We start from the raw sequence: 27,315 nt of genomic DNA, 5'->3' as shown, positions 1-27,315 counted from the left end.
TGATGACAAAAATCTATCGAATGTTACAATTTGACCAATTACGTGCAGTACTATTCGATCGATTTTTATAAATACTGAACATGTGTTGCGGGGGTGTCACCCGCTCCCCTTGTTTAGTATTTTTGGTCTAGGGTGGTTGCAGAAGTGTTTTCCCCTTTTTCCTCAAAATTGGAGGCGGGGACAGAAAAAAAAGGAAAATAACGAAAAAAGGACCCTGCAGAGTCGGATCCGACCCGCGTTAGAGGGACGGATCCGACCCGCGTTAGAGGGACGGATCTGGCACCGCAGGGTTGCAGGGGAAGCTGCAGCGACCAAGCGGTTAAGTAGGGGAGGGGGTCGGGTGGTGGTGAAAGGTACATTTTGGGTTGTTTGGCTGAAGTGCAAATCAATTTGCAGCAAAATTGACTACGGTCAATTCCGCCGCAAATAATTACACTTCGGTCAAACAACCCAGAACACCATTCAAGGCAGCTGCCAGCGCACAATTTGCGCTACAGCTCAAGCCTGTGGAAATGCGCCGGTCACCTTTGAGAATAAGGTGACCTGCTCATTTCCAAAAATGGGTTGTCTAAAAATAGCATATCCTCCGTTCTTTTTTTAAATGCCCCCTCATTTGAGGAACTGGGACAAAATCTACATTTAAAAAAAAATAATAAAAATGGTTACACTATGAGAGAGAGGGAGAGTGATGGGTGAGATGTGAAGTGATGGGCAAGAAAGCAGAGGAAGAGCAGTGGGTCAGAGGAGGAAGTGCTGCACAAGAGAGCAGAGGAAGCAGTGATGCGGTGGGCCAGAAATCTGAGAGCGAGCAGAGGTACAGAAAGTAGAGGAAGCGGTTGGCCAGAAAGAGGCAGTGAGCTGCAGATTGGGAAAAAGGATGAGGGAAGAATGTGATAGAATGGGAGAAAAGATGCAAGATGCAGAAGCAGCACAAAAGAATGAAGGACTGTATATTGAGGGAGGAATTGTAGAGTGTAAGGTGTGAGTTGGGAGTATGATTTGGAGTGTGGCAGGGGCTGGGCAGTGCAGATTGTGACTTGACAGTGTGACATAGCACGTGAGTATTTGTATGACAGAGTGAGAGGTTAAGGAATGTAAGTTATGATGGAGAGCTGGTGAGATGTTTGTGGGTGTTTGGGGGATTGGAGAACATAGAAGGGGAATATTTTCAGCATTACAATTGATAATGATCAATTTAGTTAATATTATTAAATAGGCATGAACATTAAACCAGAAATGTAGCCAAATCAAACACTGTTCTGCCAAGCCAGAGACATCTGGGACTCTTCCTATTAAATTAATACAAAAGACACATAATAATGATACCCTGGCTCTCTTCTAGCCTTGCACTCTACCTATTTCCTGCAATGTGGCAATCTTACACCCTCCAGTTAATACAAAATGTCCCGCAAAAATGCCGCAATAAATAAAGGTTTGTGCCGCAAAATTTGCCATTTCATGCCGCAAAATTTGCCATTTCATGCCGCAAAATCCTGGAAGGTCTGGTCTATCACAGACTAGCATAAGGCAAGTTCCAATGCACACCCTGGCTCTATCACAAACTAGCATAAAACAAGTTCCAGCACACACCCTACCAGCAGAAAACCAAGTTCCAGTGTATACATTGCTACTATTAGAAACTAGCATAAACCACGTTCCAGCACACACCCTGCCTCTATCACCGACTAACCCAAGCCAAGTTACAGTGCACACCCTGCCTCTATCACAAACGAGCATATTCCAAGTTCCATTGTACACCTTTCCTCTATCAGAAACTAGCATAAATCAAGTTCCAGCCCACACCGTGCCTCTATCACAAACGAGCATAATCCAAGTTCCAGTGCACACCCTAGCTCTATCACAAACTAGCATAAACCAAGTCCCAGTGCACACTTTGCCTCTATCGTCGACTAGTGTAACTAAAGTAGAAGTGCATACCTTGCCAATTTCACAGACTTGCATCTTAAATTCCAGGGCAACACACACGCTAAGGGGCTGTGGGGGAAGTGTGGGGTGGAGCAAGCAGATGGTCAAGTGGGTGGGAGGGGCAAAAGAAGGAACTTCTCTTGCCCTGGTTTCATGTTGTTCTCTTGAGGCGCACCTGAAACCACTGCAATAGATTTAGGGGGGCTTCTTCCTACAAACTCTAGAATGCGAGGGGCAGGGTGACCATTCAGATTTTCTTGGCTTCCCAACCCACATATGCCATTTGATAGGGTCACAGTGTAAGAACCTGGGGATGCAGGGACCTCTGTTTACCCAAGAAGTGGAATCAAAGGGATGAGAACAACCCTGACCTTCTAATGTAGCACAATAATGCTGCCAGGTGTGCCCACTCTCTGTACAGACTGCGTGTGATGCTCAAAATCACTTCAAAGCACACCAGGAGTACTTGTGTTTATTATAGGAACCTAGATGTGCACGCCTTTGGGTCAGCAAAAAAACCCAGAAAGGGGGCAGAAGTTAATAGCGAAAGGATAGACAGATGCAAGACAGAAGGTATCTGTTTTGGCCATCACTGTTCTCTGGGGCTTTTAGGAAGAACACAGGGGGCGGAGCACATCACAGGCAGTGCTTTTGGCAAAAGACACTCAATGGCACTTATTATAAAGTGCAACAATAAGAACGATATTTCTCATAAATCTTCTACATAACACAGTTTCTACCTTAAGAAACACACTGCACATCTAATCAACAGTAAACCACAGAAACTACACAGCTGTGGGCGTGAGGGGAGTGCCTGCCACCAGGTCGCCACCCATGCCTTTGAGACAAGGTAATCCCCCCTGAACACGCCATTTCCTGGTCCTGCTCCCCGACCCCTGCAAACCTTACCAAGTCAGGGCCATCACTTGAGCGCACCTCTGACAATGTCACTGGATGCCACCAAGCCTCAGGGTGCGCGCAGACAAGATATTACTTCAACATCAAAGTGTGAAACCATCGAGATTCAAGATGGCCGCTAGCAGCGACTAGACGTGCCGACGGCAGCTCCCGCACCCTGAGGCCTTTGTTCGGGACCCACCACCCCCGGGGGCGCTTGGCTGCAGTGGAGGAGGAGTGCTGCATTGGGGGGGCCGAGCGGTGCAGGACTTTGGGTGCCGCGGCTCCAGCTTGCACTAGGAAGCGGCTGTGTATTTGGTTGCCGCGGGCGAGCGTGCCTGCCCACGGCGGTGAGCGCCGACGGCTCGTCCCTCGGCGGGCAAGAGGATTTACGCCGTGGGCAGAGCTATGGGATCTTCGCTGGCATCTATCCCCGGAGGAGGTGCCCGACACGGAGGGCCGTGTCGGTGAGTAGGAGGCGTCTGCAAGTGAGCGGGGCAGTGCGACGCCTTCCCGCGGTTGGCGGCTGCCCACGAAGCGGGGACTTGTGTGCAGCGGCGCCGTCCGGGGCCTGGACCGCCCCACCGAAAGAGGGATAGCCGGACCCCCAGCGTTTTGGCAGCACAGCAGAGAGGTGAGGCGATCGGAGGAGCTGCCAAGCCTGAGGGGTTGCGGGCGCCCGTGCAGGTGAGGAGCAGGCGAGTCACCGGGGGGGGACAGAGGTGCCCCCCTTGTCGGTTAGCAGGCCGCTTGCCGCCTGGAGCAGGCGAAATCGAGTGGCAGACCTGTGGAGCGTGGAGGAGGAGGGAGAGTCGGGGTGGCGGTGCTGTGGAGGACCTGACCCAGAGCGGGAAGAGGGGAGGTGGGGGCCTCGGGGGAGCTGCTTACCGGGCTTCTGCCCCACTCTGACTTTTGTGGGCTCCCCGAGGGGCCGGAAGACTCACTGTGGAGTGCGCTGGGGCGGGGATCCCCCGGCTTAGGCGGCTGTAAGAGGGGAGGGTCCCTGACGACGCTGGCCGTGGTGATTGATGCCCCTGCCGAGGGGACTATAAGAGGAGGGGGGTCCCTGGCTGGGTTGGACACGGTGCTGACCCCCTCTATAACAGCGTGCTGTGGAGAACTTGGGGGCGCGCTGAGAGGCGCTTGGGAGCGGTCTGGCCCCCCTCGTCCCGAATCATTGGGCTCTAAGGAGTGTAAAGGATCTAATGCCCACTAGACCCAAGAGTAAAGCGCTGCACTCCGGCCAGCGAGTGGGGGATCCCCTGGGCACCCTTCCCTCCATGTGGTTAGCAATGGATGCCAGGGGCAACGACGGAGACGACAACGGGCACCACACCATGCATACGGCTCACGATGGAGCAGGGAGCCAGGAGCCTCTGACGAGACTGGACCTTAAAGGTGAGATGCAGGCCCTAGGAGAGACTTTAGCTAAAACTTTCCAGGAACAGTTTCAGTTGCTGAGAACCGATTTGAATACGGCGCTGGGGGAGCTGAAGCAGGAATTGGCCCAGTTAGGGGAAAGAACGTACCTACTGGAAAGGGGCCTGCAGGAAGTGGAAAAGAACAGTATGGCCAATGGGGAGGCTATCGACCGCTTGGACCTAGCGACGCGCAATCTAGAAACCCAAGTGGAGGACCTTGAAAATAGGTCAAGACGGGTCAATGTTAGAGTGAAACTTCTTCCAGAATCTGTAGCGGACAGGGACTTGAAGGGAGAAGTTGAGAGAATCTTCATGGATCTGTTGGGCGAGGGGGACCCCGAAGCAATTGAACTGGACAGGGTGCACAGGGTGTGCCGACTCACCCGGGGCCCTGATGCTAGGTCTCGAGATGTTTGCACAGTACGCTCAAAAGGAGGCAGTGCTGCGTGCTGCAAGGCTTCATGAACCAGTGAAGTATAAGGGTCAGGAGATTACCCTGTTTCAAGACTTGGCGAACAGTACCCTAGTGAAAAGGAGGAACATGCGACCTGTCCTCAGAGAGCTCGCTAGAAAAAGTGTACAGGTGGACTTTTCCATTTGGGCTGGTGTTCGAGTGGGAGGGCGTCCAAAGAAGGACCACTACTTTGCAGGAGGCGGCTAATATCATCCACCTAGACCTCGAGGGCGGGGGGGTTACTGGGGGAGCCCAGTCGGTTCAAGGAGACAGGGTCTAACCATGGGCATTGTCGACTGTCGGTGATAAAACAAGGAAGAAAGCGGGCCGGAGGAGCCCGCAGGAGGGGAGAGAGGAGATTGCTCGAGGCGGAAAGGAGAGAGGGGTGCCTGGCCAGGGATGACCTTGGAGATATGAATCGGGATGGAGCATTAGAAGGGGGTGGTGGGAAATTGGCTATTAGTGAAGATGGGGAGGGGGCGGAGGTGCACTTCTTGAATCACGCAAGGACAAGAGGGTCCGGGGAAGTGTGGGGGGGACTCGGCCCGCCCTCCAAGTTGGGGTTGGGAGGGCGGAGGTAGGGGCAGGGTAGGGTTGACTAGTCTGGGAGAGGGGAGGGGAGGTGGGAAGGGGGGGAAGATTTGGGGGGTGGTCACAGCACTCAATGAGGGAAAGATGCCCTGAGAGGTCGGTGAACGGGGGGCTGATGAGGGTGGAGGCGTGGGGAGGGTATTTGGGGCCCTTATTAGACAGGAAGGGGGGGACACTGCCCGGGTGCCTCCTTGGAGCCCCAGAGGGCTGGCTGGTAACGGCGCAACAAGCCCAATCGCTACCTTTAGATGGCAAACACACAATGTGAGGGGGCTCAACTCCCCCCTTAAGCGTACGAAACTGGAACAATTTGCTAGATCCCACAAGCCGGACGTGCTGGCACTGCAGGAGACCCACTTGAGGCGGCAGGATCAGGGTCGGCTGCGTCTTAAGGGCTTCCCACTGATATGGTTTGCGTCCGGCCCCACGAAGAGGGGGGGCGTGGCCCTTGCCTTTGGAAGGGGTATCGACTTTAAGCTTCAGGAGATTCTCAGAGATAGCAACGGAAGGTACATCGTGGTAAGGGGGACAATAATGGGTTACAGCTATACCATTGCATCTATATATGCTCCGAATGTGGGCCAAGACCAGTTTCTACAGGATACCTTGAGCGCCATCGAGAAATTCGCTAGGGGCCACGTGGTTCTGATGGGGGATTTTAACCTGGCTTGGGACAGGGTTAGGGACCGTTCCCGACATGAAGAGGGGGGGGGGGCGTGGTGGCCTCTCCCCAGTTGAGGGAGAGATGGGAAGAGGCCGGTCTCTGCGATGTCTGGCGATCACTACGGGTGAGCGAGGAGGGCTTCACATTCCTTTCCGATGTTCACAGGACACAATCCCGAATTGACTATATTTGGGTATCCGCCAGTCTAATGGGAGAGGTAGAGGCAGTGGAGGTGGGTCCTCTGGGAATTGCCGATCACAAGGTGGTCCAAATGAATCTGAGGCTGGGGAGGCGTAGGCCAGGGGTTGGAAATTCCCAGGGGAGTTCCTGAGGGACCCTGTGATATGTAGGGAGCTGGAAGGCAAGAATCGGGATCTCTATGTGAGGAACACGGCCTCGGACACGAGTTTGAGCATAAGGTGGGATGCCTTCAAGGCTACTTTGAGGGGGGACCTCATCGCCTTGAAGGTGGAGAGGAATAAAGTGTTGAGGGATTTGGAGACCCAGCTTGAGAGGGAGGTTGAGACAGCTAGAGCCCAGTTGCGGGTAACCCCCATGAGGAAGGTTTTTAGGGCGTACAGGCTGGCAGAGGGCCAACTTGGGATCTTGAGAAATAAGAAGGCGGAAGAAGCCATGCTTAGGGTGAGGCAAACCTTTTACGCTAAGGCCAATAAGGCAGGTTCTCTCCTGGCCCCCCTCCTGAGGGGAGAAAGGGAACAGAAGGTAATTACGGCTCTTAAGGATCAGGGGGGTAGGAGACTAACCCGCATTGAAGAGATAAAGGAGAGATTAGTGGAGTTTTACGAGGTTCTTTGTTCCTCCCAAGGACCAGCCCCACTCCCGCAGAAAGAGTTCTTGGGGAACTTACCTCTTTCGCAGGTATCCAGGGAAGTGGGAGAGGAGCTGGGCCGTCCTATTACGGAGGATGAGGTGAGGGCAACTATTGTATCTCTTCCCCGAAATAAGGCTCCTGGACCTGATGGCTATCCCGCCTCCTTTTACAAAGCATTTTCCCATCTTCTGGTCCTGCATCTAACACAACTATTTAATTCGTTCTGCGCCGAAGGCGGAATCACCCAGCCGATGGAGGAGGCTAAAATCACCCTTATTCATAAGGCAGGGAAAGATCCGGAGGAATGTACCTCTTATCATCCCATTATCATCCCATTTCCCTTATCAATACAGAGGCAAAAATCTTCACAAAGATTCTGGCAAGGCATCTAGAAAAGCACCTTCCTTCGTTAATCCACCAAGATCAGTCAGGATTTGTAGTGGGACGGCAAACCGCTGATAACATTAGGAGGGTGGCTCACCTAGTGGAGAAGTCCCACAAAACAGCCACTCTGGCGATCCTCTTGGCGCCGAGAAGGCATATGACCGGGTGGAGTGGTCGTTCCTATTCCAGGTGATGGAGAAAATGGGGTTTGGGTAGGGTTTCCTCAACCTGGTTGCCGCCAATTTTAAAAATCCCACATCAAGCATCCTGGTTAATGGGGAGATGTCCCGGCCCTATAGGCTTCACAGGGGGACGAAACAGGGGTGTCCCCTCTCCCCATTACTCTATGCCATCTACCTAGAACCACTCCTTTTGGCGATACGTCAGACGGTGGAAATTAGGGGGATCCCATTCGGAGGAGGACAACACAAAAGTAGCGGCTTTCGCTGATGACATGCTGCTCACATTAACTAACCCGAAGGAGTCCTTTCCAGCATGCATAGCATTATTGACCACTTTCGGTGAAGTATCGGTTCTGCGGGTCAACTTCCAGAAATCGGAACTGATGAATCTCTTTTTAGGGGTGAGGGAGGCGAGGGAGACGAGGGAGTTGTCCCCGTTCAAGTGGAGCCCCTCTGGGTTGCGGTACTTGGGAGTAAGGATCACCCCCTCACTAGCCGGCTGGTATGGAGCGAATTACGAGCCGATTCTTTTAGCCATTAAAAAAGATCTACAGAGGTGGGGTGCCCTACCTATCTCCTGGCTGGGTAGGGGGGTTGTCTTCAGAATGGTGATTCTCCCCCGAGTGCTCTACCTCTTCCAGGCCATTCCATTGAGGGTCCCGGAGAGCTTCTTCAGGAGGCTGGACAGGATGACCAGGGACTTTGTCTGGGGGGGGGGGGAGGGGAGAATTGCGCTTATCCAGGCAGCTACTAACGGCTTCTAGGGAGAGAGGGGGCTTGGCCTTCCCCGATTTTCGTCGCTACCATGAAGCGGCACAGCTCAGGATAATCAAGGAATGGTTTTCGAACGATTACCTGAAGCACTGGGTGAAGATGGAGAGAGCAGTTGCTCGGCATCACCTGGGGGAGGTTCTTTGGCTCCCACGACGGCTGCGACCTCCCCATGTCTATCTGAGCGATATTACGAAAAGTGTAGTTGATAGTTGGGATCGGGCTGTAGAGAAGCGGGGGATTACGACTTTTCCATCGCCGTTCACCCCTATTTTCCATAATGGGGACTTCTCTCCGGGAATGGAGAGAGGGGCGTTCCTGGATTGGGAGGAGGGAGCGTGCAGAACCTTGAGGGACATGTTCATTGGAGATAGAGTGAAAACATTTGAGGAATGCAAAAAGGAGTTTGATTTGGGAGAAAGGGAGAGGCTTTGGTATTTCCAAATTAGACACTGGGTTATGTCTCCAAGCATAAGGTTGGCCGCGACTAGAGATATAACCCACTTTGAAAGGTTCTTAACAACCCATGAGGGCTCTAGGGGGCTCATCTCAGACTTATACAAGCAGTTAGAGAGATGCAGCCCGTGTGTTAGTTGGACATACATGGCCGACTGAGGGCGGCATTCCGGGGTCCGAATGGAGCAGAAAGATTGGGAGAGGCTGTGGGCACGGATCCCCAAAATCGCGAAGGCAATCCAGGTTCGGGAGGTTTGGTACAAATGCATGGTGGGATGGCACTATACTCCTACCCGACTCCATGCAATGTACCCTGTTACCCCGAGGGAGTGTTGGAGGGGATGTGGGGAATGGGGCACGGCCTCACATATCTGGTGGGATTGTCCCATTATTCAACCCTTCTGGAGCGGACTTAAGCGGGCCATAGCTCAGGCTCTCGGGGGGGAGCTCTTTGGGAGATCTTGATGGGGAGGAGTGGGTAGGGGGAGGAAGCGGAGGAGCGCGGTCGCGCCAAGACGACAGTGATATTCACGCTGACTGCTATGTCCCTCGTCGCACAGAGGTGGAAGGGGCCCACGATCCCTACAGAGCAGGATTGGCTGAGGAAAATGTGGGATATTGTCTCGTTGGAGTGGGCTACATATGCTGCAGACAACAAATTGGGAGTCCTTATATGCAGACTGGGGGGAATCCCTGGAATACTTGAAAGGGGACTTTAGAGAACAACGGTTCCCTCAAAGACTTAAACTGCTGGACATTTATAGTTAAGAAACCGGTTGGGGGGCGGTTGCGGTGGGAGGACCATTGGGGCTGTGCCACAGGGGTGGGGGGGGGTTATGTTTTTGTTTATGTTTATTTTACTGTTGATTTATACTTGTTTTTTTCCTGTTAATGAAATAATAAAAAGAAGTTTAAAAATAAAAGTGTGAAACCAGTCTAGTATATGCTTCCAGGTGCCCCATAAACTGCCATCACGCACCCTACCCTCAACATCGGACAACCAAACCTATTATTGGGATGGATGGGTGGGGAAATGAGCTGGCGCCGAAGGGTCAGGGGTCTCACAGGGTCAGGATGCACCAGGAACACAAGAAGGGGAACTGATACGTATTACTTTGTTTAAGCTCCCAATTACCGGGGCATGCCAGACCCCCTAGGGTTCCCGCACGTGTGGTGATGGGCAGCGGTGCTTGGTGACTTCACACCTCCCAGTGCCCCTGACTTGCTAACTGCCAGCCCGTCGCCATTTTCCCAGCAGCACCACGCAGTGGGCTTGCAAGGAATAGATTCAAGATGTGATGTGAATGCACTTCTCTGCTTTACAGGTGCATCATACTTACAACAAGCATTGGCAATGCCAACAGTTTATAATATGATATTTTATTTATATCGCGCTCGTACCCAGGTGTTTCAGAGTGTGACCAGGCAAAGGGGAGGGGTACAGGGGAAGAAAAGAAAAACAATGATCTTACTAGGCCCAGTGACATTGAGAACGTGCAAGTGGATGGGGAAGAGAAAATGTGGATAGTGCCTGGGAGGGTGGAGAAATTGGAAAGTGCAGAGCGTAGGAGAGAACAAGATAAATAATAAGTAAATAAATAAGGTGATCAAGAACAGTGATAGTGCTCCTGTGAGTGGCAAAGTGCAAGGTTAGTCAGATAGGGTGTATCTGATAAGTGCAGAAGAAGAATGGGGGGAGGGGCTGTATGGGTACAGATACAGGCCCCAGTGCAAGGGGTGTCCAGGAGGCAGTACAGGAGGGTGGCAGAGTGAGCAGGTACCTGGGCCCGAAGGACAGGGGGTGGCCAGGTGCGACTGTGCCGAGAGAGAAAGCAGATCGACAGGGGAGAAGACGAGCAAAGGCAGAGGTGAAGAGGAATGGCTTGAGGAGCTTCCGGAACCGTAGATTGTTCTCCTCAAGTTTCATGGTGGCAGGGAGGCAGTTCCAAAGGGGTTCCCCCCTCCCCAAAGACATAGGTCTGCCCCCAGCTCATTTCTTTGAAAAACGACTGACCCTGAGGGAGTTAGAAGTAGAGGAGCGAAGGGCTCAAGAGGAGAGATATTTACGGAGGGATAGTTGAAGGTATTTTGGATCCAGGCCCCAGAAAGCCTTGTGTACAATGCAAAGGGTTTTAAATTTAATCCTTGCATCCACCGGGAACCAATGAAGGGATTTCAGAGCTGGAGAGATACGATCCCAGAGCTTGAGGCCAAGGACAAGTCTCCCAGTCCTGTTCTGGAGTAGTTGTAAAGGGCGGAGAGTGGAGGTACGTAGATTTGGAAAGAGGTTGTTACAGTAGTCCAACCTAGAGAGAATCAGAGCTTGGGAGACAGTGAGCTTCTGAGGGAAGGAGAGGAAAGGAAGAGTGTCTCTAAGGAGGTGCAGTAAGAATTTAGACTTTTTAGAGATGTCAGAGATGTGTGCAGAGAAGGAAAGCATGGAGGCAAAGATGACCCGAGGTTCTTAGCTTCGCAGGTAGGAGCAGGAGGAGGGTCAAGGGAAGCCTGCCAGAGAGTGAGGGGAAAGGATGGAGAGGGTGTACCAATGAGAAGGATCTCAGTTTTGTTGGCATTTAAACAAAGATCATTGGCGGCACACCAATTTTGAATGGCGATAAGACAGAGATGAGGGAAGGAGAGGAGGTGGCTGAGGGAAGGCTGAACATCAGTTGGGTTTCATCAGCATAGCACTGGAAACGTTAGCAAAAAATGGAAATGCAGTATGCAAGAGTTGCCAAGTATTGGTTGAAACGCCAGGGTGAGAGGTTACACCACTGGGGAACACCACAGGTAGAGACGGAGATAGAAGAGAGGAAGGACCCAAGTTGTGCCTGGGAGGCTCGATCAGAGAGAAAGGAGGTCAGCCAGGCCAGAGCCTGATCAGTGATACCCAGGTTGTCATGGAGACGATTGAGCAGGGTGGTATGGTTGACCGTATGGAAAGCAGAGGAGAGATCAAATAGGATAAGGACAGATGGCATATTAGAGTCAAGGTTGGAGAGCAGGTCTTCACGGATGTTCAGGAGGGCAGTTTCCGTATTTCTGGCAGCTCTGAAGCCGGATTGGTGGTAATGGAGAGAGCCTACAGAGTCGGAATGAAGGTTAAAATGAGAGATGGCAAGCTTTTCCAGGAGCTTACCCTAAAAGGGAGTAATGGAAATTGGGCAATAGTTAGCCGGACAATAAGGATCAGCTGTGGGTTTCTTGAGGAGAGGGTGCACGAGGGAGTGCGTCAGAGAGGAGGGAAAAGAGCCAGAGGCGAAGGAGAGGTTGCAGAAATCAGCAAAGTCTGGTGCGAGGGTATAGATGTGGTCCTTAAATGTTTTAGAGGAACAGGGATGGACCTGTTTTGATAGGCTTTCATAGATCGGACTTGTCTAGCGACCTCATCAGGGGAGAAAAGAGGAAAGGCAGAGAAAGTGGGAGTGGGGGTAGCTGAGGGTGGATCAACAAGCAGAGAAGGGGAGGGGAGAGGAGCGGGAGAGGAGAAGAGTGTGTCCTTGGTTTTAGACATAAAGTGTGAGGCAAGGTCATTGCAAAGAGCCTGAGAGGCGAGAGGAGAGGTGGATACTTCAGCAGGGTTGGCCAGCTCCTTGCAGATTTTAAACAGTTCAGCTGAATTGTTCGATGCCGCAGAGACACAGGCTTGAATATGGACCCGCTTCTTGGTGCATACAGAGAGTCGGTATTGCCTTTGGAGCAGGCGGAAAGCCAGTTTATCAGAGGATGGGCATGAGACCCCCTGCCCTACACTTACGTTTAAGTGTAGCTAGGTCAGAGTCATACCAAGAATTGCACTTGACTTTGGGCTTCAAAGGGATCCACATGACAGGGGCAAGAGCATCAAGAGTATCAGAGATGGACGAGTAGAGCAGAGACAGGGCTGTGTCAGGGTGTGAGTCAGCATGGAGTGAAGGAGGGGGTGAGAGGGTGGCAGCAAAAGCCTCAACTGACACACGCTTCATGAGCGGATGTCTGGGAAGGTGGATGGCAGTCTTTGGGCAGGCTTGGCTTGAGGGGAGGAGATGGGGAGATGAGAGGAGAGGAGGTAGTGATCACTCCAGGAGAGAGGAGTGATGAGGGGGCACATAGGGGGAGGCCAGAGGAGATCAAGACATCAAGTGTGCGGCCATCAGAGTGAGTCGGGCCGGAGGGGAGGCTAGAGAGGGAGAGTGAATCACAGAGGTCACGAAACAGCGCAGGTGAGAAACAGGGAGAATCAAGATGGATGTTGAGATCACCAAGGAGGAGGAGTTGAGAGGTAGAGGCCAGGAGGGCGGAGGTGAATTCTGCCCACTCAGAGAGAAAAGAGGTGACTTGACCAGAGGGTCGGTAGAGAGTAGCAATAGTAAGGGAGTGGCTAGGAGAGAGACACAGCCTACAGACAAGGCATTCGAAAGAGGAGTAGGTCTGAGTGGGGATGATGGAGGTAGGAATCCAATCTGGGAAGATCAGGGCTACACCCCCTTCGGGCCGGTGGATCTGGGAGTGGAAAGGATCTTGTAGCAGTCAGGGAGGAGAGTGTCAAAGCTTGTGACAGAGCTGGCCGTGAACCAAGTCTCGGTAAGACCAAGGACATCAAGGTCATGTTCTTCAAGGAGGTGGCAGATGTCAGAGGAGTGTTTGACAGCGGAGCAAGAGTTGAGGGTGGCAAGATGAAGAATGTTGCCAGCCTTAAAGGCCTTCCGGGGTCAGAGGTACGCCCTGCGGAGGTGTGGAAGGAGTATGAGATGGGGCAGAGGAGGAAGGGGAAAAGGCAGGTGAGTAGGGGACAGCTGGAGATGAGAGGAAGTGATGAGGCGAGGGAACCGCCTATCAAAGAGACAGAGGTTGGCGCTAAGGCCTTGCACCATGACAGTGCCATTTAGGTAGACATTAGTGATGACTCTGGAGGAGTCAAAAGAATCCATACAGACTTCCCAGCGGGTGCCACCATTAATGGGAGAGGAGGATACAGGACAGAGCACAGTGAACATATGGGGGGTCCAATGATCAGGCGAAGGAACGACAAAGAGGATGTCGGTGAGGGTTTGACTGGCAGAAGCGCTGGAATAGATATCAGCAATGGGGAGACCTGGAGGCTAAAATATCCTTTTAAAATGTCTTCTTGCCGGACTTAGTGAGAAGGAAGGGATAGTTAATAGTAAAGCAGTTTGAGTAGAAAGGAGAAACAGATAGAGCCATGGCGAGGTAGAGAGAGGGGGTATTGGGGGAAATATGCAAGTGCAACGGTAAGGAAAAGTCACTGGGCAAGCAGGTTATAGTTGAGGGCCAAAGTGAAATGAGAAAAACACCCAAATTTGCTTACAGAAACACACCCAAATTTGCTTACAGAAACACACCCAAATTTGACTTTCTAAAACACAACCAAATTTGCTTACAGAAACGCACCCAAATTTGACTTTCTGAAACACACCCAAATTTGCTTACAGAAACAACCCAAATTTCATTTTCAATGGCAAATGCTAAGGTACCACAGGTAAGCAAAATGAAAAATAAGAGTAGTGGGGAGTGTAGGAGCGGGAGCATTGAATAGCATATCAGGGAGAATGGTTGGAACAGGAGAGGGAGAGAAAGGATAAAAGGAGGAGAGAGCTAAACCCAAGGAGAGGAAAGTAAGAGAGGCATTGGTAGTCCAGTTACATGGCTGAGTGGGCTGGCAGTCCCAGGAAAGGGTCCAGAGGGTCGGGATGTTGCAGTAGCATCATGTAGCGTCCCGGTTAATGGACAGGGAGCAGATAGGGGCCTTAGAATTGCCCTTTGTAAACAGGCCGGCTCCCGCCGCCCGGTTCAAACTGATTGAGGGATGAAAGTGCAGGCAGCCAATAGGCAGGGGCGAAAGAAGGCAACATAGCCTCCGGTGCAGTCCGGCAGCCATCTTGGAGGTGGTTTCAAAAACAATGCAATGCTGAGCAAAGATTCATGAAGAGTGCCCAAAAAAATGGAACGTGATTTCAATGCTGTGCTTCCAGAGACATGCGCTGTAGTTGGAAAGTGCAAAAAAAACAGCATGCACAAATTTGGGTTTTTATATTTTCACATTCGATTTTTTTTTTAAAAGTAAAAGTAACACCATTTCTAAATATGCAAAAGGACCCCAAGAGCGCCTGTGCCAGGAAATAAGGTCAGCAACGCTTACCCAGGATGTAATGACAGCTCCAATGCAGGAAGTTAGGAGACCGCCGCGAAACAACTGTTAAAGAGTTGATTTCACCCACACGGAGACGGGTCTGTACACAGTGAAAAACAGCTGATTTCATTAACAAAGGTGCACACGTGCACACGTGGAGCGCGAGGTCTGGGGGCCATGAGGAACTGAGGTATGCTGAAGAGGATCAAGTGAGCAAGTGGCCTTTCCCTACACAACAGTTTGGACTTTTGTGTAGGGAAAGGCACTTTGCAGGCACTGCCGTAGTAGTATTAACTGGCCATTGATGGTAGCCGATGCAAAATGGTGCGCACCTGGGTATCTAATAGCAGTGCCGGGCAAATGCCTATTTGTTATACACAAGTCAAAACATTGGCAAATTCAACAGTTTTGGCTTAACATGACTTCAGTGAAGGGCATGCATAGTGTTTATAAATCGAGCGATGGAAGGCAGACCTAGTTAAGAAATGTTTATTACATCAACAGTAGAATGTTTAAAGCTCCAATTAAGACATTAGCTCTGAGAATACTTCTTTGACAAGAACACTGGCAGGTAGGTCCAGTGCCAAGGTTGATGGTAAGGCTTGATTAATGCAAGCTCACCCAGTTTCTATGAGGATGTGTATTGGATAGGGGGGGGCGCAGGAACTGGTTGGGAATGTCGATAAGGATTAGCATGGCCATGGGTAGTCAATGGGTGGGCAAATAACCAAACAACACGTACAAGTTGTGTGTCCCACCTCATCTGCCATTTCGCCCCACATATACTCTAATGCAATAGTTTCGACTTACATGTGGCACAAGCACCACCCAATAGCCAAACAGAAAGTGTGTTTCATTGACCAGAGCACACTATCCTAGGAGTCCCCTCTACACTCACAGATGAACTAGAACGCAGTTGCATGAAGAGGTAGGCTTTAACTCCAATTAGCACCAAGTGGAGGTGGAACACCCAGTGGATGTGTGAGGGTGTGTGTGTAGTGGGGGTTCGTGCAGCCAATGAGATGGCTCAGAATGTGGGCATTAACTGGCCATATTGCCCCCAATTCTGAGCCCTTTAAGGGCACCTTGCACCTTCCACTGCTGCTGCCCCTCACTTGCCTGCTTCCGCTCGACCAGTCGCCCGTTCTTCCCCGCAGGCCTCACCCCTTGCCAAACCATCCTATTGCGTTCCCTTTCGCTAGTGCTCTTTTTTCTTCTTGTCCCTTTTTCCTGAACATCGCCCTCCCTCTCCTTTTCGCCTCTCCTATATTTCGCTTGGTTATCTCTACTCTTTTGTCTCTGCCTGCTTTTCTCACTTATTCCTCCCTCTTCCTCTCCCATCCTCATTTCTCTGCACGTCTTCTCCTCCGTCCCCTTATTCCTTTCCATCTCTCCGCCCTCCCTCTATTTCGCCTCGTCCTTTGCCCCCACTCCCTCTCTTCCCCGGCAGCTGTCGGCACGCGGGAGAAGCTGGAGGCATTCCTTGGATGTCTGGGAACTGTGCTTGAAATTCCTTGCCGAACTTTCACCACATTAGCGGGATAGCATGGGGTCCCGTCACGTGACCGCACAGGTGCAGCTTCCTGGCCTGCGGGACTTGTGATGACTAGCAGGCCACACCAGAGGAGCGCGCGCAGCCTGGCGCAATCCATTGGAACCCACCGCACCAGTCCCGCTTTTTTACGTGTTCCACCAGGCAGGTCATTGTTATTTCTCTCTGAAGGGATGAACCTAAAGGCTTCTCCTTGGTTACACTTAACTGCTATCTCCTGCTTTCTCCACGCTCCATCATTGGGACAGGAGGCACAAAGTACATGCCCATACACCCAGTGCTTTAAGTGGGACACGAAATCAAAGGTGGATTGGGCCCCTGGAAGGGTGGGAAAGTGCTCTGGACGTGGCCTAAAGGCGAGCCAGAGACTTTTTTTGTATGTGTGGCATGTTGTACACAGCCCCATATCTAGGGACGGGCCGAGCGGGTGGCTGGGAGCCGCTGCTGGTGAACGGCACTCAGCCCCTTGGGGACACCTGGCAGCGTCGGCCTTCCAGGCCACTATCACATGCCCCTCGTGGTGGGGGCGAGGAGGAACAGAACTGCCGCAACCGGAAGAGGAAGGAAAATGATGTACTCCTGCCTTGGAGCTCTCTGTCTTCACCTCTATGGCAGAGTATTTTGTAAAAGGTTGTATTCATAACAGAGTTCCAGTAAATCTGTCTTCTTTTGAGAGTCCAAAGACGAGTCAACTAAAAGAAGGGGTTCCTTTCCTTATAGAGGCAGACTTTTACAGGGGATTGGTCCAAATCACACCTTTAGTAAGGGGTCCAATCCAGGCTGCTGTAACAAGGGTCCTTTGCCTGCTGACATCATACCCTGATAGATGTGTCTGCTGGAAGTGTAGATGGGAAGGAAGTTGTAAAGAGCCCTAACAGAAACCAAGATCGTGGAAACCCTCTCTTGGCTTACTCTAGTCTGGACTACTCTAACTCCACCCCTTCACATGTCTGCTGACTTTAAAAGGACTCAGTGATCAGCACCCTGGTGCGAGTGTAGCTTTGTTATGTCAGGATTGCTGTTGAAGAACTGATTCCCAGGGGACCTCCTGGGGAGGAAGGTGTTGCCTTCCTCATAGTGAGGTAAGAAACAGCTTCACGGGCATTGTCCTTCATGGTTGTTGTGGAGGCATTCGAGCCAGATGGCAAACATACATCAGCCCTGTCATAGCTGAGGCACTGCTCACCAAACTGGCACTAATATGATATCAAAATGCTGTGGCTGTATAATTGTGTGACTCCCAGGAGCCACCATGCCATAGCCATGCTTGGCTTATTTTTAAAGTTTAATGTGCCACAAGGCTGACTATTATTTATAGTTTGAATCAAAGGTGCAGACCATTAAAAGGCCACGTCTGCCTGAACATTGTGTTCCAAAAGCTGTCAGGGATGCACAACCATCCCTCTCTCTCTCACACTTTCTCTCTCTCGCCTCTTTCTTCCTCTCTCTCTCTCTCTCTCTCTCTCTCTCTCTCTCTCTCTCTCTCTCTCTCTCTCTCTCTCTCTCTCTCTCTCTCTCCTCTCTCTCACTTAGCTCTCACTGGCTGAGATTGGGCAGTCCTAGCCGAAGTCCTCCTCTGCAGGTCTGTGATTGTACTGGTCATAGCTGGCATGACGTGTCATCCTGGGCATCCCTTTCTTGTATTTGTTATGTGGGAGGCAATATCCAAGATGACTTAGAGTATCATAGTAAGTCCTTTTAGTTGATGTTCTTCATTTGGAAGTTCCTGTGTAAGAAAGCACCCATTAGCTCTTTATTTTAAATTGACCGGAAAGTCAGGTGCAGGAAAATCCACAATGCGCAATTGAGCGTACTACGAGCATGCCATCATATTCATGTCAGAGCCACTGACTGCTCAATTACTTTCTTGGAGGTATTTCTTCCAAATGAACAGCAGCTAGCCACCGAAGATTCCGTAACAGTGGTAGCTCCTAGGCCATAAGAGCTTTTCAACGAAATGTTCTTACTGCTAAAGACAATCCCTTCAATGGCTGCCTTGCTGCTAGAGAATTTATTTTAAACTACTTGTATGGTTTTTAAAGTGTGCATGAAGCGTTCACACCATTTTATGATAATAAGATAATATGATAATAAGATCCATCTATACCAATCTTCCAGATCCTTAGAATCTCAAAACATGTGTCTGCTGTCTATTAACTCTTCCAGTTGAAAGACCAGAGGTGATCAGTTGATTTCTGATCAGTGATTTTCTGTGCTCAGTCCTCTCGTCTGGAATTCTCACTCCATTGATCTCAGCAATGGAGATCAATGCGGCCGCGGCGGGATAATGCGTCCCGCCAATGTTGTGTGTTGTGTGGGACCGGGGGGCCCCAGCAGGGCCCCGGCTCAGCCCATCTTTCTGGAGACTGCTGGGGCCCGGACCCGGCTGTCCCCGGCCCACTTAAAGCACGGGGTCCAGCCCAGGATTCCCTCTCTTTGATTCGCCTAGGAAGGGTTGTCCCCTTTTGATGAAGGCAGACAGAGGAAGTGTGAAGAGTTAGAATAACCCAGAGGAGAGCTTCAGTGCACAGAAGGGTCTACCATCTTGGATTTTTCCAGGGCTCCCAAACATCCTGTCAACCTCTCCACTTCCCGCAAACAAGGAACTGTGGGTATGATATCAGCAGGCAAAAGACACCTGTTAGAGCAGCCAGGGTTGGGCCTTTAACATCAGGCTGGATACACTTTTCTTAGTGGATTCATCTTTGAAACACTATTGAAGAAGGATTCTCTGGAACCTGGTTCGGAGTACAGTCTACTCTGAAGTCCTCTGCCAAGGAGGTGAAGACCAGGAAACAACAAAGCTCTTCTCCCTAACCACCCCATGGACCTATTTGGTATGACCAGCCAGCTGGGCAAGGCCTTCTGCAACTGAACCACTGGTACCCAGATCCCTACTCAGTGGAGGTGACAGAACCCTGCAAGTACCCTCTACAACCTTCCTGGTTGGGATGGTTGGAAAATAGGACTCACCTTCCTCCTGAGATCCTGCACTGTGTCTCCCAGCAACCACACAACCAAGGAAGTGACCCCTGGCTCTTCCTGAATCTCCGAACCACATTGACGCTGGTTTGGGAAACTTCAATGCTGTCCAAGCAGTTACTAGGGAACCAATGGAGTCACCTCCGACCTTGATGCTCGACCTCTCCACATCTTCGAGTTTCACTCTAGGCTGATGCCGAAACTCCACTCTTTCTACATCTGAGACCCACTAGCCATTCTAGCATTAACAACTTGGCAGCATCTGCCTGGTGACTAGCCTCTTCGAGTTCTGATCCGTCCCTGCTGCAGTACCACAATGCCACTGGGCCCTCTAGACCGACTGACCTGATACTGCCTGGCATTTGCAGCATCTTTGACCTGCAGTCCATCTCTGCTGCTGAACAGTATGACATCATTGGAACCTACCACTGAAGCTCTTTGACTTGACCCCGGCTTGGCGCTAAAACTGTCCAGATCCCCTTTTCACTGCTGAAAAGCCTGGCTCATTGCTGTTGAGCCCCTAGACCAAGAACAACATGCATTTGAAATGGCCCGGTCCCTGTGGTCTGCCTTGAAGGGCCTAATGAATTTGAAGCCCCTGTCTCAACACTTTGAAAGACATGTTCAATGACTAACATTTTGCTGCTGAAATCTTTGCCCAGGCACCCAAGCCTACAAACTCACAGCGGCGCTTTATAAAGTCTGCTTTCTCTGTGTATTACCTTACAGAGGTCGGGCAATAGTGTTTTTATTCGTTTTTGTTAGTTTAATTAAAGATCCTATTTTATAGAACATTGGTTGGACATTATTGTTGTTTGGGTCGGTTTTGTACCAGCTCACACCCCTCACGGTTATTTTAATCATCAACTGCACTCGTATTACTTAATGCTGCCCAAAAACCTAGAACTCAGGGTTCTGCAGCCCTTGGAGGGATTCATTGCTAACACAAAGACAAAAATATGTGCTTCGTGTAGCCCTGGTGACTTGTGTCCACAAGGGGCGCTGCGCATCCATTTTGCAACTAGGGTAAAGTCGAGACTGTAGCTGTATCCTGTTCAAAGTGTATAAAAATCTAAAATCAGGGGCATGTGCTAGACACTACTTTTTCTCGTCCACATCCCAGCGTGGGTGATTGGCCTGGACAATAAAGTGGTAAGTCTTTACCCAAACTTCTGACTGTTATTTATCAAATGTTCTTTGTGAACACAATGTCTTGGCTGCGACCCTGTGCAGCCTGTCCATGCATACTCCGCCAGGTAGACACTCTGGATAGAAGCCTGTAAGGCGGCTTTTGAGAGCCAGAATCGTCTGGATTCTTGGCTGTGGTCATGCCGACACTGTGTAGACTGATGCTTTGGAGCCGGGCCAGGTGGTTTATGACGAGGCTAAACTGCTCAAATGCATTGTTTCACGGTGGCGAAACAAAAGAGGTGATGGCTGGAAGGCTTAGAAGTAATCTGAACCTCTGGCATTGCTCTGGGCAACCCTGCAGACCCTTGTTCTTTGCTTGCCAAGCCATTACAAAAGGGGAAAGACCATATGCAAATCAGGCTTGGTCCCACCCCAAAAGGGGTAGTCCAGCCCAACTGATTGGTCACATCTCTTCTGCACTACACCACAAGCATCCCCAAACATGTTTCAGCCTTGTTGGGACTAATCAGTGAGGAGTAGCTTGGGTATCTAGGCCCAGCAGGCACAGGACCCAGGTCTTGGCACCTGCAAAGAAGACTGCACACCAGGGCTGATGACCTCTCCCATGCTGTGTAAAAACCACACCCATTCAAGAGGCATGTACGGCTAAACCAGCCCATTTGTGGACCTTTGTCTGACTGGCGTGGACCTGGAGAGACCCCATGCTGACTTCTTCATTTATGAGGTGTAATTGGTGGGGGTGAGGGGCCAATGACATCCCTGGAGTGACCATGTTGTACGAGTAGGCCTTTTGTCTCTCTCACTTACTGCAAAGTGCTTATATGCGGGTCAGTTTCTCTAGGCTGTCAGGAAAAGAAAGCGATGGCAGGTCAGATGTGCACAATTATATGGACTTTATTACGTTTTTGGGGTGCAATGGCCGATGTGGTCCCTGGGAATTATGGTGTTGTTGACCCTTAGGCTTGATTCAAGGCTCCTGCCCTTTAATATTGGATTTAATTCAATGTGATTGGGAAACTGATACTGTCTTACTTCCCACAGTGTGCCTATATCGCCATCTTGTTTTTTTACAAGGGTCCCATCATGTATCAGGGAGCTGGACAGTGAATGGCCAGCCTCCATTCTTCATTTCCATCCTTTAATTCTAGGGCAGTGGTGGCCATGGCTACCCTCGAAATGCGTTCAAAGGGCCAAACGAACGCTGAATGATGTCACCATCATGCAGAATTGTTGAGGCCCTTCCTGGATGGTGCCTTCGGGCACCTGTAGGATAGGGGTTGGTGCCAAGACCATTCAGGCATGTTTGCGGCTCTGGCGGAGAGGATAGAAAATGCTGATGGAGAGGGATGACGTAGATCCTGAAGGCATGGTCGTCTTGTATCCTGATTGGTTAGAATACCTTATCCCCTGATTGACAGTATCGTGCACCAACACCAGGATGTTCACTACGTTTGGATCGGGCCAAGATCGGGCCAAGACCGAGCCAGGTCAGACTTATATAGGGGTTTGAATATCACTGGATCGGCTGGAAGCGATCCAGTCAGCTATATGGAAGCCTCTCAGTCAAGCTGACATCAAGGCCGGCTTTCTTTGTTCCAAACTCTCACACTTCCATTTCGCCATTCTTGGCGGAGCGAAACACCACTTACCTTTAAACTTCCGAAAGGTGGTGTGAGTGCATGTGCTGCCTTTAGCAGGTAAACAAATTTCACTAGAACTGTAACCTGGAACTTTTAGCTGGGCCTTACAGTGTGTGTGTCGATCGAGAGTTTTAAAAATGAGTGCTCCCTGCAGTCTTTGCCCCATCTCTCTGCAGTTCTGGGATCCGATGGGGCCGGATGGGCCAGGGTCAGAGCCCCTCGCTCTCTGCAATGCTATGTTTGGATGGTCAACGGTCGCAGGTGATGTTCACTGGGTCTTACTCTGAGCCCTCCCTCCGCTCTGCTGATCTTTCATAGACCTTGATCCCAACCCCTCTCGCTCGTCGATGGACTGGTGGATCCCCGTAGTGTGAAGTTACGTACACAGGAAATGAGATTTGTATTTCAGGAAGTCAGGCCTCGTCTCCTCGTTCCGACAGCAAAAGCCTTGGCCGAGCCCATCATTGTTTTTACCGTCATCACGTCCTTCCTCGGGGGTTGGCCCGTTTTGAGGCCCACCTTGGCTGCCTCCTTCCTCTGATAATGCAGGCACGTACGTGCGCTGCACCGCTCTCGCAGGGCATAGCTGGTGGAGGGCTGCTGGGGTTCAGGGGATCATACCCCAGCGCCTCCGGCCTCGGAATATAGAAAGGGGTGCCAAACATTTGTATGGCGCTCAGTGGAGAGGTTTCCTGTTGAATCTGGATTTCCTGGACTTCCTCCGTTCTTTTCTCTGCATGGAAGGACGCCGCACACAGGGAGATTGCAGGAAGAGCAGTGAGGGCCAGCATTAGTCAGACGCTCTTACCGAGCCCCTCTACGCATCTTCATGAAGCCAAAAACACGGTTGGAGGGCTTTCTGAGGGTTCTCAGTCGGAAAGGCAACATGAGGGTTCCAGACTGCAGTGGGGTACGTACACACCTCAGCACATGGGTTCAAGAGGTGGGGGTTGGGGGCGTCTCCCTGTGGCCACGCCTTGGGGAGAGTGTCTCTGCTCGTGTCTTGGTGGAAGGGTGTCTGTACTCCTGTCTGGGAGGAAGGGTATTTGTGCTACTGTCAGGGGGCTATGTCTGGGACAGAGGTCTATCTGCTTATGTAAAGGAGGGGCTACTGTGCTCATGTCTGGATTGATGGTTAATCTGAGCTCCTGGCTAGAGAGGGTCTCTGGGCTCATGTTATTGAGTGAGAGGGCATTTGTTTGCTTATGTTAATGAGACAGGGACTGTCTGTGCTCATGTTAGTTTCAGAGGGTCTCTGTGTGTGCGTATGTCTAGATTTCCCTCTGCTCATGTTTGGGCAAGGGGGCCTATGCTCATGTCTGGGGGCGAGAGGACCTCTGCCCATGTCTGATTGGGAGGTCCTATGCTCATGTCTTATCGAGAGGGTCTATGCCCATGTCTGAGCAAGAGGGCTCATGCTCATGTCTGATCGAGAGGGCCTATGCTCATGTCGGATCGAGAGGGCCTATGCTCATGTCTTATCAAGAGGACCTAGGCTTATGTCTGAGCAAGAGGGACTATGCCCATGTTTGTATGTCTGCTTAAGAGGGCCTATGCTCAGGTCTGATCGGGAGGGCCCATGCCCATGTCTGAGCAAGAGGGACTATGCTCATGTCTGAGCAAGAGGGACTATGCCCATGTCTGAGCAAGAGGGACTATGCCCATGTCTGATCAAGAGGGCCTATGCTAATATTTGAGCAAGAGGACCTCTGCCCATGCCTGTGCAAGAAAGCCTATGGTAGTGTCTGTGAAAAAGAGCCTGTGCTCATGTCTGGGCAAGAGGGACTATACCCATGTCTGAGCGAGAGGGTCTATGCCCATGTCTGATCGAGAGGGTCTATGCCCATGTCTGGGCAAGAGGGACTATGCCCATGTCTGAGCGAGAGGGTCTATGCCCATGTCTGATCGAGAGGGTGTATGCCCATGTATGATCGAGAGAGCCATTGCTTATGTCTGATCGAGATGGCCTATGCACATGCCTGGGCAAGTGGATCTATGCTCATGTTTGAGTGAAGGACTGTACGCCCTATGCTCATGTCTTGGCGAAAGGGCCCAGGTGTGCTCAGACTATAGGACACAGGGCCTCTGTGCTCTAGACAGCAGGGTGCCTGTGTGCATATCTGGGAGAGAGAGCCTATGCGTATGTCTTTTTAAGGCGGCCTATGCTCATGTCTAAGTGAGAGAGCCTATACCCATACTGAGAGCTTGCCTGTACTGGTACACATGTCCACTGTGCTCTAGTCAGCAGCCCCCCCTCCCCAATCCCGTGTCTATATTAGTGAGAGCGTGTCGTTGTGCTCATGTTGCAGACATGGGTGGACTGGCCTATAGGGAACTCTGGAGATTTCCCGGTGGGCCTCTGCACCCTGGGCCTCTTTTGTGTGGCATTTCCAAATGTTCCCATAGGAAAAGCATTGGGCTTGCTGAAAATGTGTCATATGGGGCCACTTTGCCAATTATTTCCAGGGCCTCTTTTGGTCCCCAGTAATTTTTTCCAGGGCTTCTTTTAGTTCCCAGTCCACCCCTGGTTGCAGAGAGGGTTTGTCTGGCTGGAGTTTGGCAGAGAGGGGGGCTCTCTGCTCATGTTTGAGGGGCGGGAGCTCCTGCTTCTCAGGGCACTCATCACGTCCATACCGTATGTGCTAAGCCTTCGCCCCTCTGCAGCCGCCCATACTTCCTCGGCGTCTCACATGCCCGCCCTGGATTTGCAGGATAGCGTGGCCGAGGGCTTGTAGAACATGGCGGCGGCTCTGCAGAGCTTGGCTGCGCATGACGGAGGCTGCAAAGAATGCCGGGCGAATGTGCCCAGAACATGATGGGAAATATGTGCACACCAAGAAGGCCGGCTCAGGGCTCATTTTCAGTGCCATAATATAGCAGGCTTATTGTGCGTTTGTGTTGATTAATTGACTTGATATTTTATGCACGACAAGAACAGTTGCTAATTGTTGATCACAACAGAGCAGATTAAAAGCGTCTGTTGTCACAGATCAGATCAAAACATTTTCATCTTGGTTACAATGATGTGTGGAGGAATTTGGACGTGTGGAGCCCATAGGCACACGCCGAGTTGGTGGGTTAGTTACAGGGCTGGAAATTGAGGGGAACTGGGAGCTATTTAGCTTCTGCCTGTAGCCTAGATCGAGAGATTCACTGTGTCACCAACAGCTGCCAGGAGCTACATTTGGCTCCCCAGGCCAATTGCTACGTACCAAAAAAACACACCTAAGTGAATTTGGGACAATCACAAAATAAACAAGGACACATCGATACAACATTTAAAGCATAAGGGGTCATAAATAATGGGCAAAATGATAGGGTTCCAGCTTATGTGGAAGTTAGAATTGAGGAATGCTATGTACTAGCTCCTCATTCCCCAATGGTAGCTTCTGGTCACTAGTTAATGCTGGCTACCCAAGAGTTGCTTTTAGCTCCTACCAATCCAATCTTAATTTCAAAACCTGTAGTTACATATGTTGTCACCAATACATGGCAGGTTGCTCGTTTGAGGTTGCACACACAGGTAGTGTGTCTCTCGTAAGTGGAGAGGGCAAGAGGGTAGAAGAGGTATATATTAAGTTTGGCACTGACATACATGCCGTATATGGTGTTGCGTATCACTTGGGGGAATTCATTCTTGAGATGGGGTGTCAGCTAGATCTGGGCACCCTCAGCTGCTTGGCCTGTGCTGGGTTGAGAACTACCATGACATTTTATTTTGGGGGTAGGGGAGTGCTGATCCTTTCATGCTTCTGTTCTGGGGTATTTCCTCTGAACAAATGCTGCCTTGGTGGTCACTCTGATCACCTGGGAGTTTCGATGGGGCCAACATACCAATGTCCTGGTCTACCAGAAGTAATTTTCCCAAAGCATTGACGGGCAGATGGTGTCCCCATTTTGAGATGTACATGGACTTTTTAAAATTGTTTCTTTAAACTTGTGACCAACCCTACAGCTAAGCGTTGTACCAACCATTTTTACTCCCTAAAAGCAAGCTAATATTAAAAAACAGAAAAATAATGGGTAAATGTACTCCGTGGAAAGAAGAGAAAACAGTGGTCACATAGGAACCTGCCCCCTGCTTCCACGCATGCAGCTCCATGGATATGTATGGTCGAAAATACTTTTTATTGTTTTGCATATAAAGAAACTAGCAAACATTAAAAAATAAACACCAAACATAACCCCCAATACACGATTGGATATCATACCAGGTTTGTTCAAATCATATACCAGGCGAAGTACTGTCAAATGAAAAGGAGGAGAGCGAGAATCAAACGTCCAGGGCATCACCCTGTGTAGCAGCTACACATGCATGCCCCCCCCCCTTATACACCCCCATCCCACTTCCCCCAAATCTTCTCCCATTTCCCGGGGCAACCCCTGCATTGTATACTCTCTTCTGCAGGACCTTGCAGCAGTCCATTTCGGCAACCCATTTCGACAGTCTTGGAATTTAAATGTAAAAATGCATTTATTCATTTGAATGTATTAATAGGTGCAGAGAAGCTTGGACTACAAAAAGATATCTGTTTTTGAGCAAAAATATAGTTAACTATTAAAAATATACCTTTACCCACCTAAAATACACCCAATTGGTTTGGGAATTGCCTTTTTACTTCTGAAACAACAAAATGCTCCCACTTCAAAGTCTTATACAGACCCTTGCTTGTGACACATAGTTATATGTGTTTGCCATCAGCATTAGAGTGCAAGTGTGGGATCAGAGGAAGGCTTTTAGCACCCTTTGAATGCGCGGGAACCAATCAGGGCTGAGGAATGTGGCTGCTTCTGGTTCCTTTCTCTGCTGGCTCCCTGCACTGTCCGCCATCTTACTTCAGGACTTCTCCCTGCCTCCATCCACGGCCTGTTGTCTTCTTGCACGTCTCCCTGTGATGCCACAGAAAGGTGATCCCAGTGTCCACGCTCCTCTCTGCTTGACTTTGCCCCGCCACCCACTTCGTTTCTCTTCTGTGGCATGGATTGGGAGTGGTGTCACCAGTCCTTTGTGGCCTTCGCCTTCCACTTTGGTTCCCTCACCTCACATGCCTCCCCATTCACTGCAGGTGCAAATGGCGTTCATTTCCACGGAGGTGTGCTTTCAGAGTCAGTAATGCCCTCAAGCCGCTGCTATATCACCTTGGGCTGGAAGCACATGACCAGCCAGCAAATCCTCCCATCACGGCCACTAATGGTTCGTCATTGTTCAAACATGGGCCTGAAAGAGCAGGTGTCACAGTGGGGAGTCCTGTTGGACTCGATAAGTCACCCGAAATGCTGG

At 50.7% G+C, this 27,315-nt stretch overlaps 1 protein-coding gene across 3 annotated transcripts in view; it reads left to right on the top strand.

Annotated features, from left to right (window-relative positions):
- The window catches only part of TNS2 (tensin 2), a 590,960-nt gene that overhangs the window by 138,395 nt on the left and 425,250 nt on the right, over positions 1 to 27,315 (top strand). The window contains exon 1 of one of the 3 annotated variants that reach the window (XM_069653620.1): positions 22,612 to 22,944. The exons of the other annotated variants lie outside the window; for them this stretch is intronic. Within the exon in view, the coding sequence (XP_069509721.1) occupies positions 22,864 to 22,944 (81 nt within the window). The 5' untranslated portion in view covers positions 22,612 to 22,863. Of the gene's footprint in view, positions 1 to 22,611; positions 22,945 to 27,315 lie in introns of those variants that run through there. 3 annotated transcript variants of the gene reach the window in all.

This window comes from Ambystoma mexicanum, chromosome 3q (assembly GCF_040938575.1).
Source record: "Ambystoma mexicanum isolate Mex_15411 chromosome 3q, UKY_AmexF1_1, whole genome shotgun sequence".
NCBI lineage: Eukaryota > Metazoa > Chordata > Amphibia > Caudata > Ambystomatidae > Ambystoma > Ambystoma mexicanum.
The sequence above is the reverse complement of the archived record's forward strand: the minus strand, read 5'-3'. Positions and strand labels throughout refer to the sequence as shown.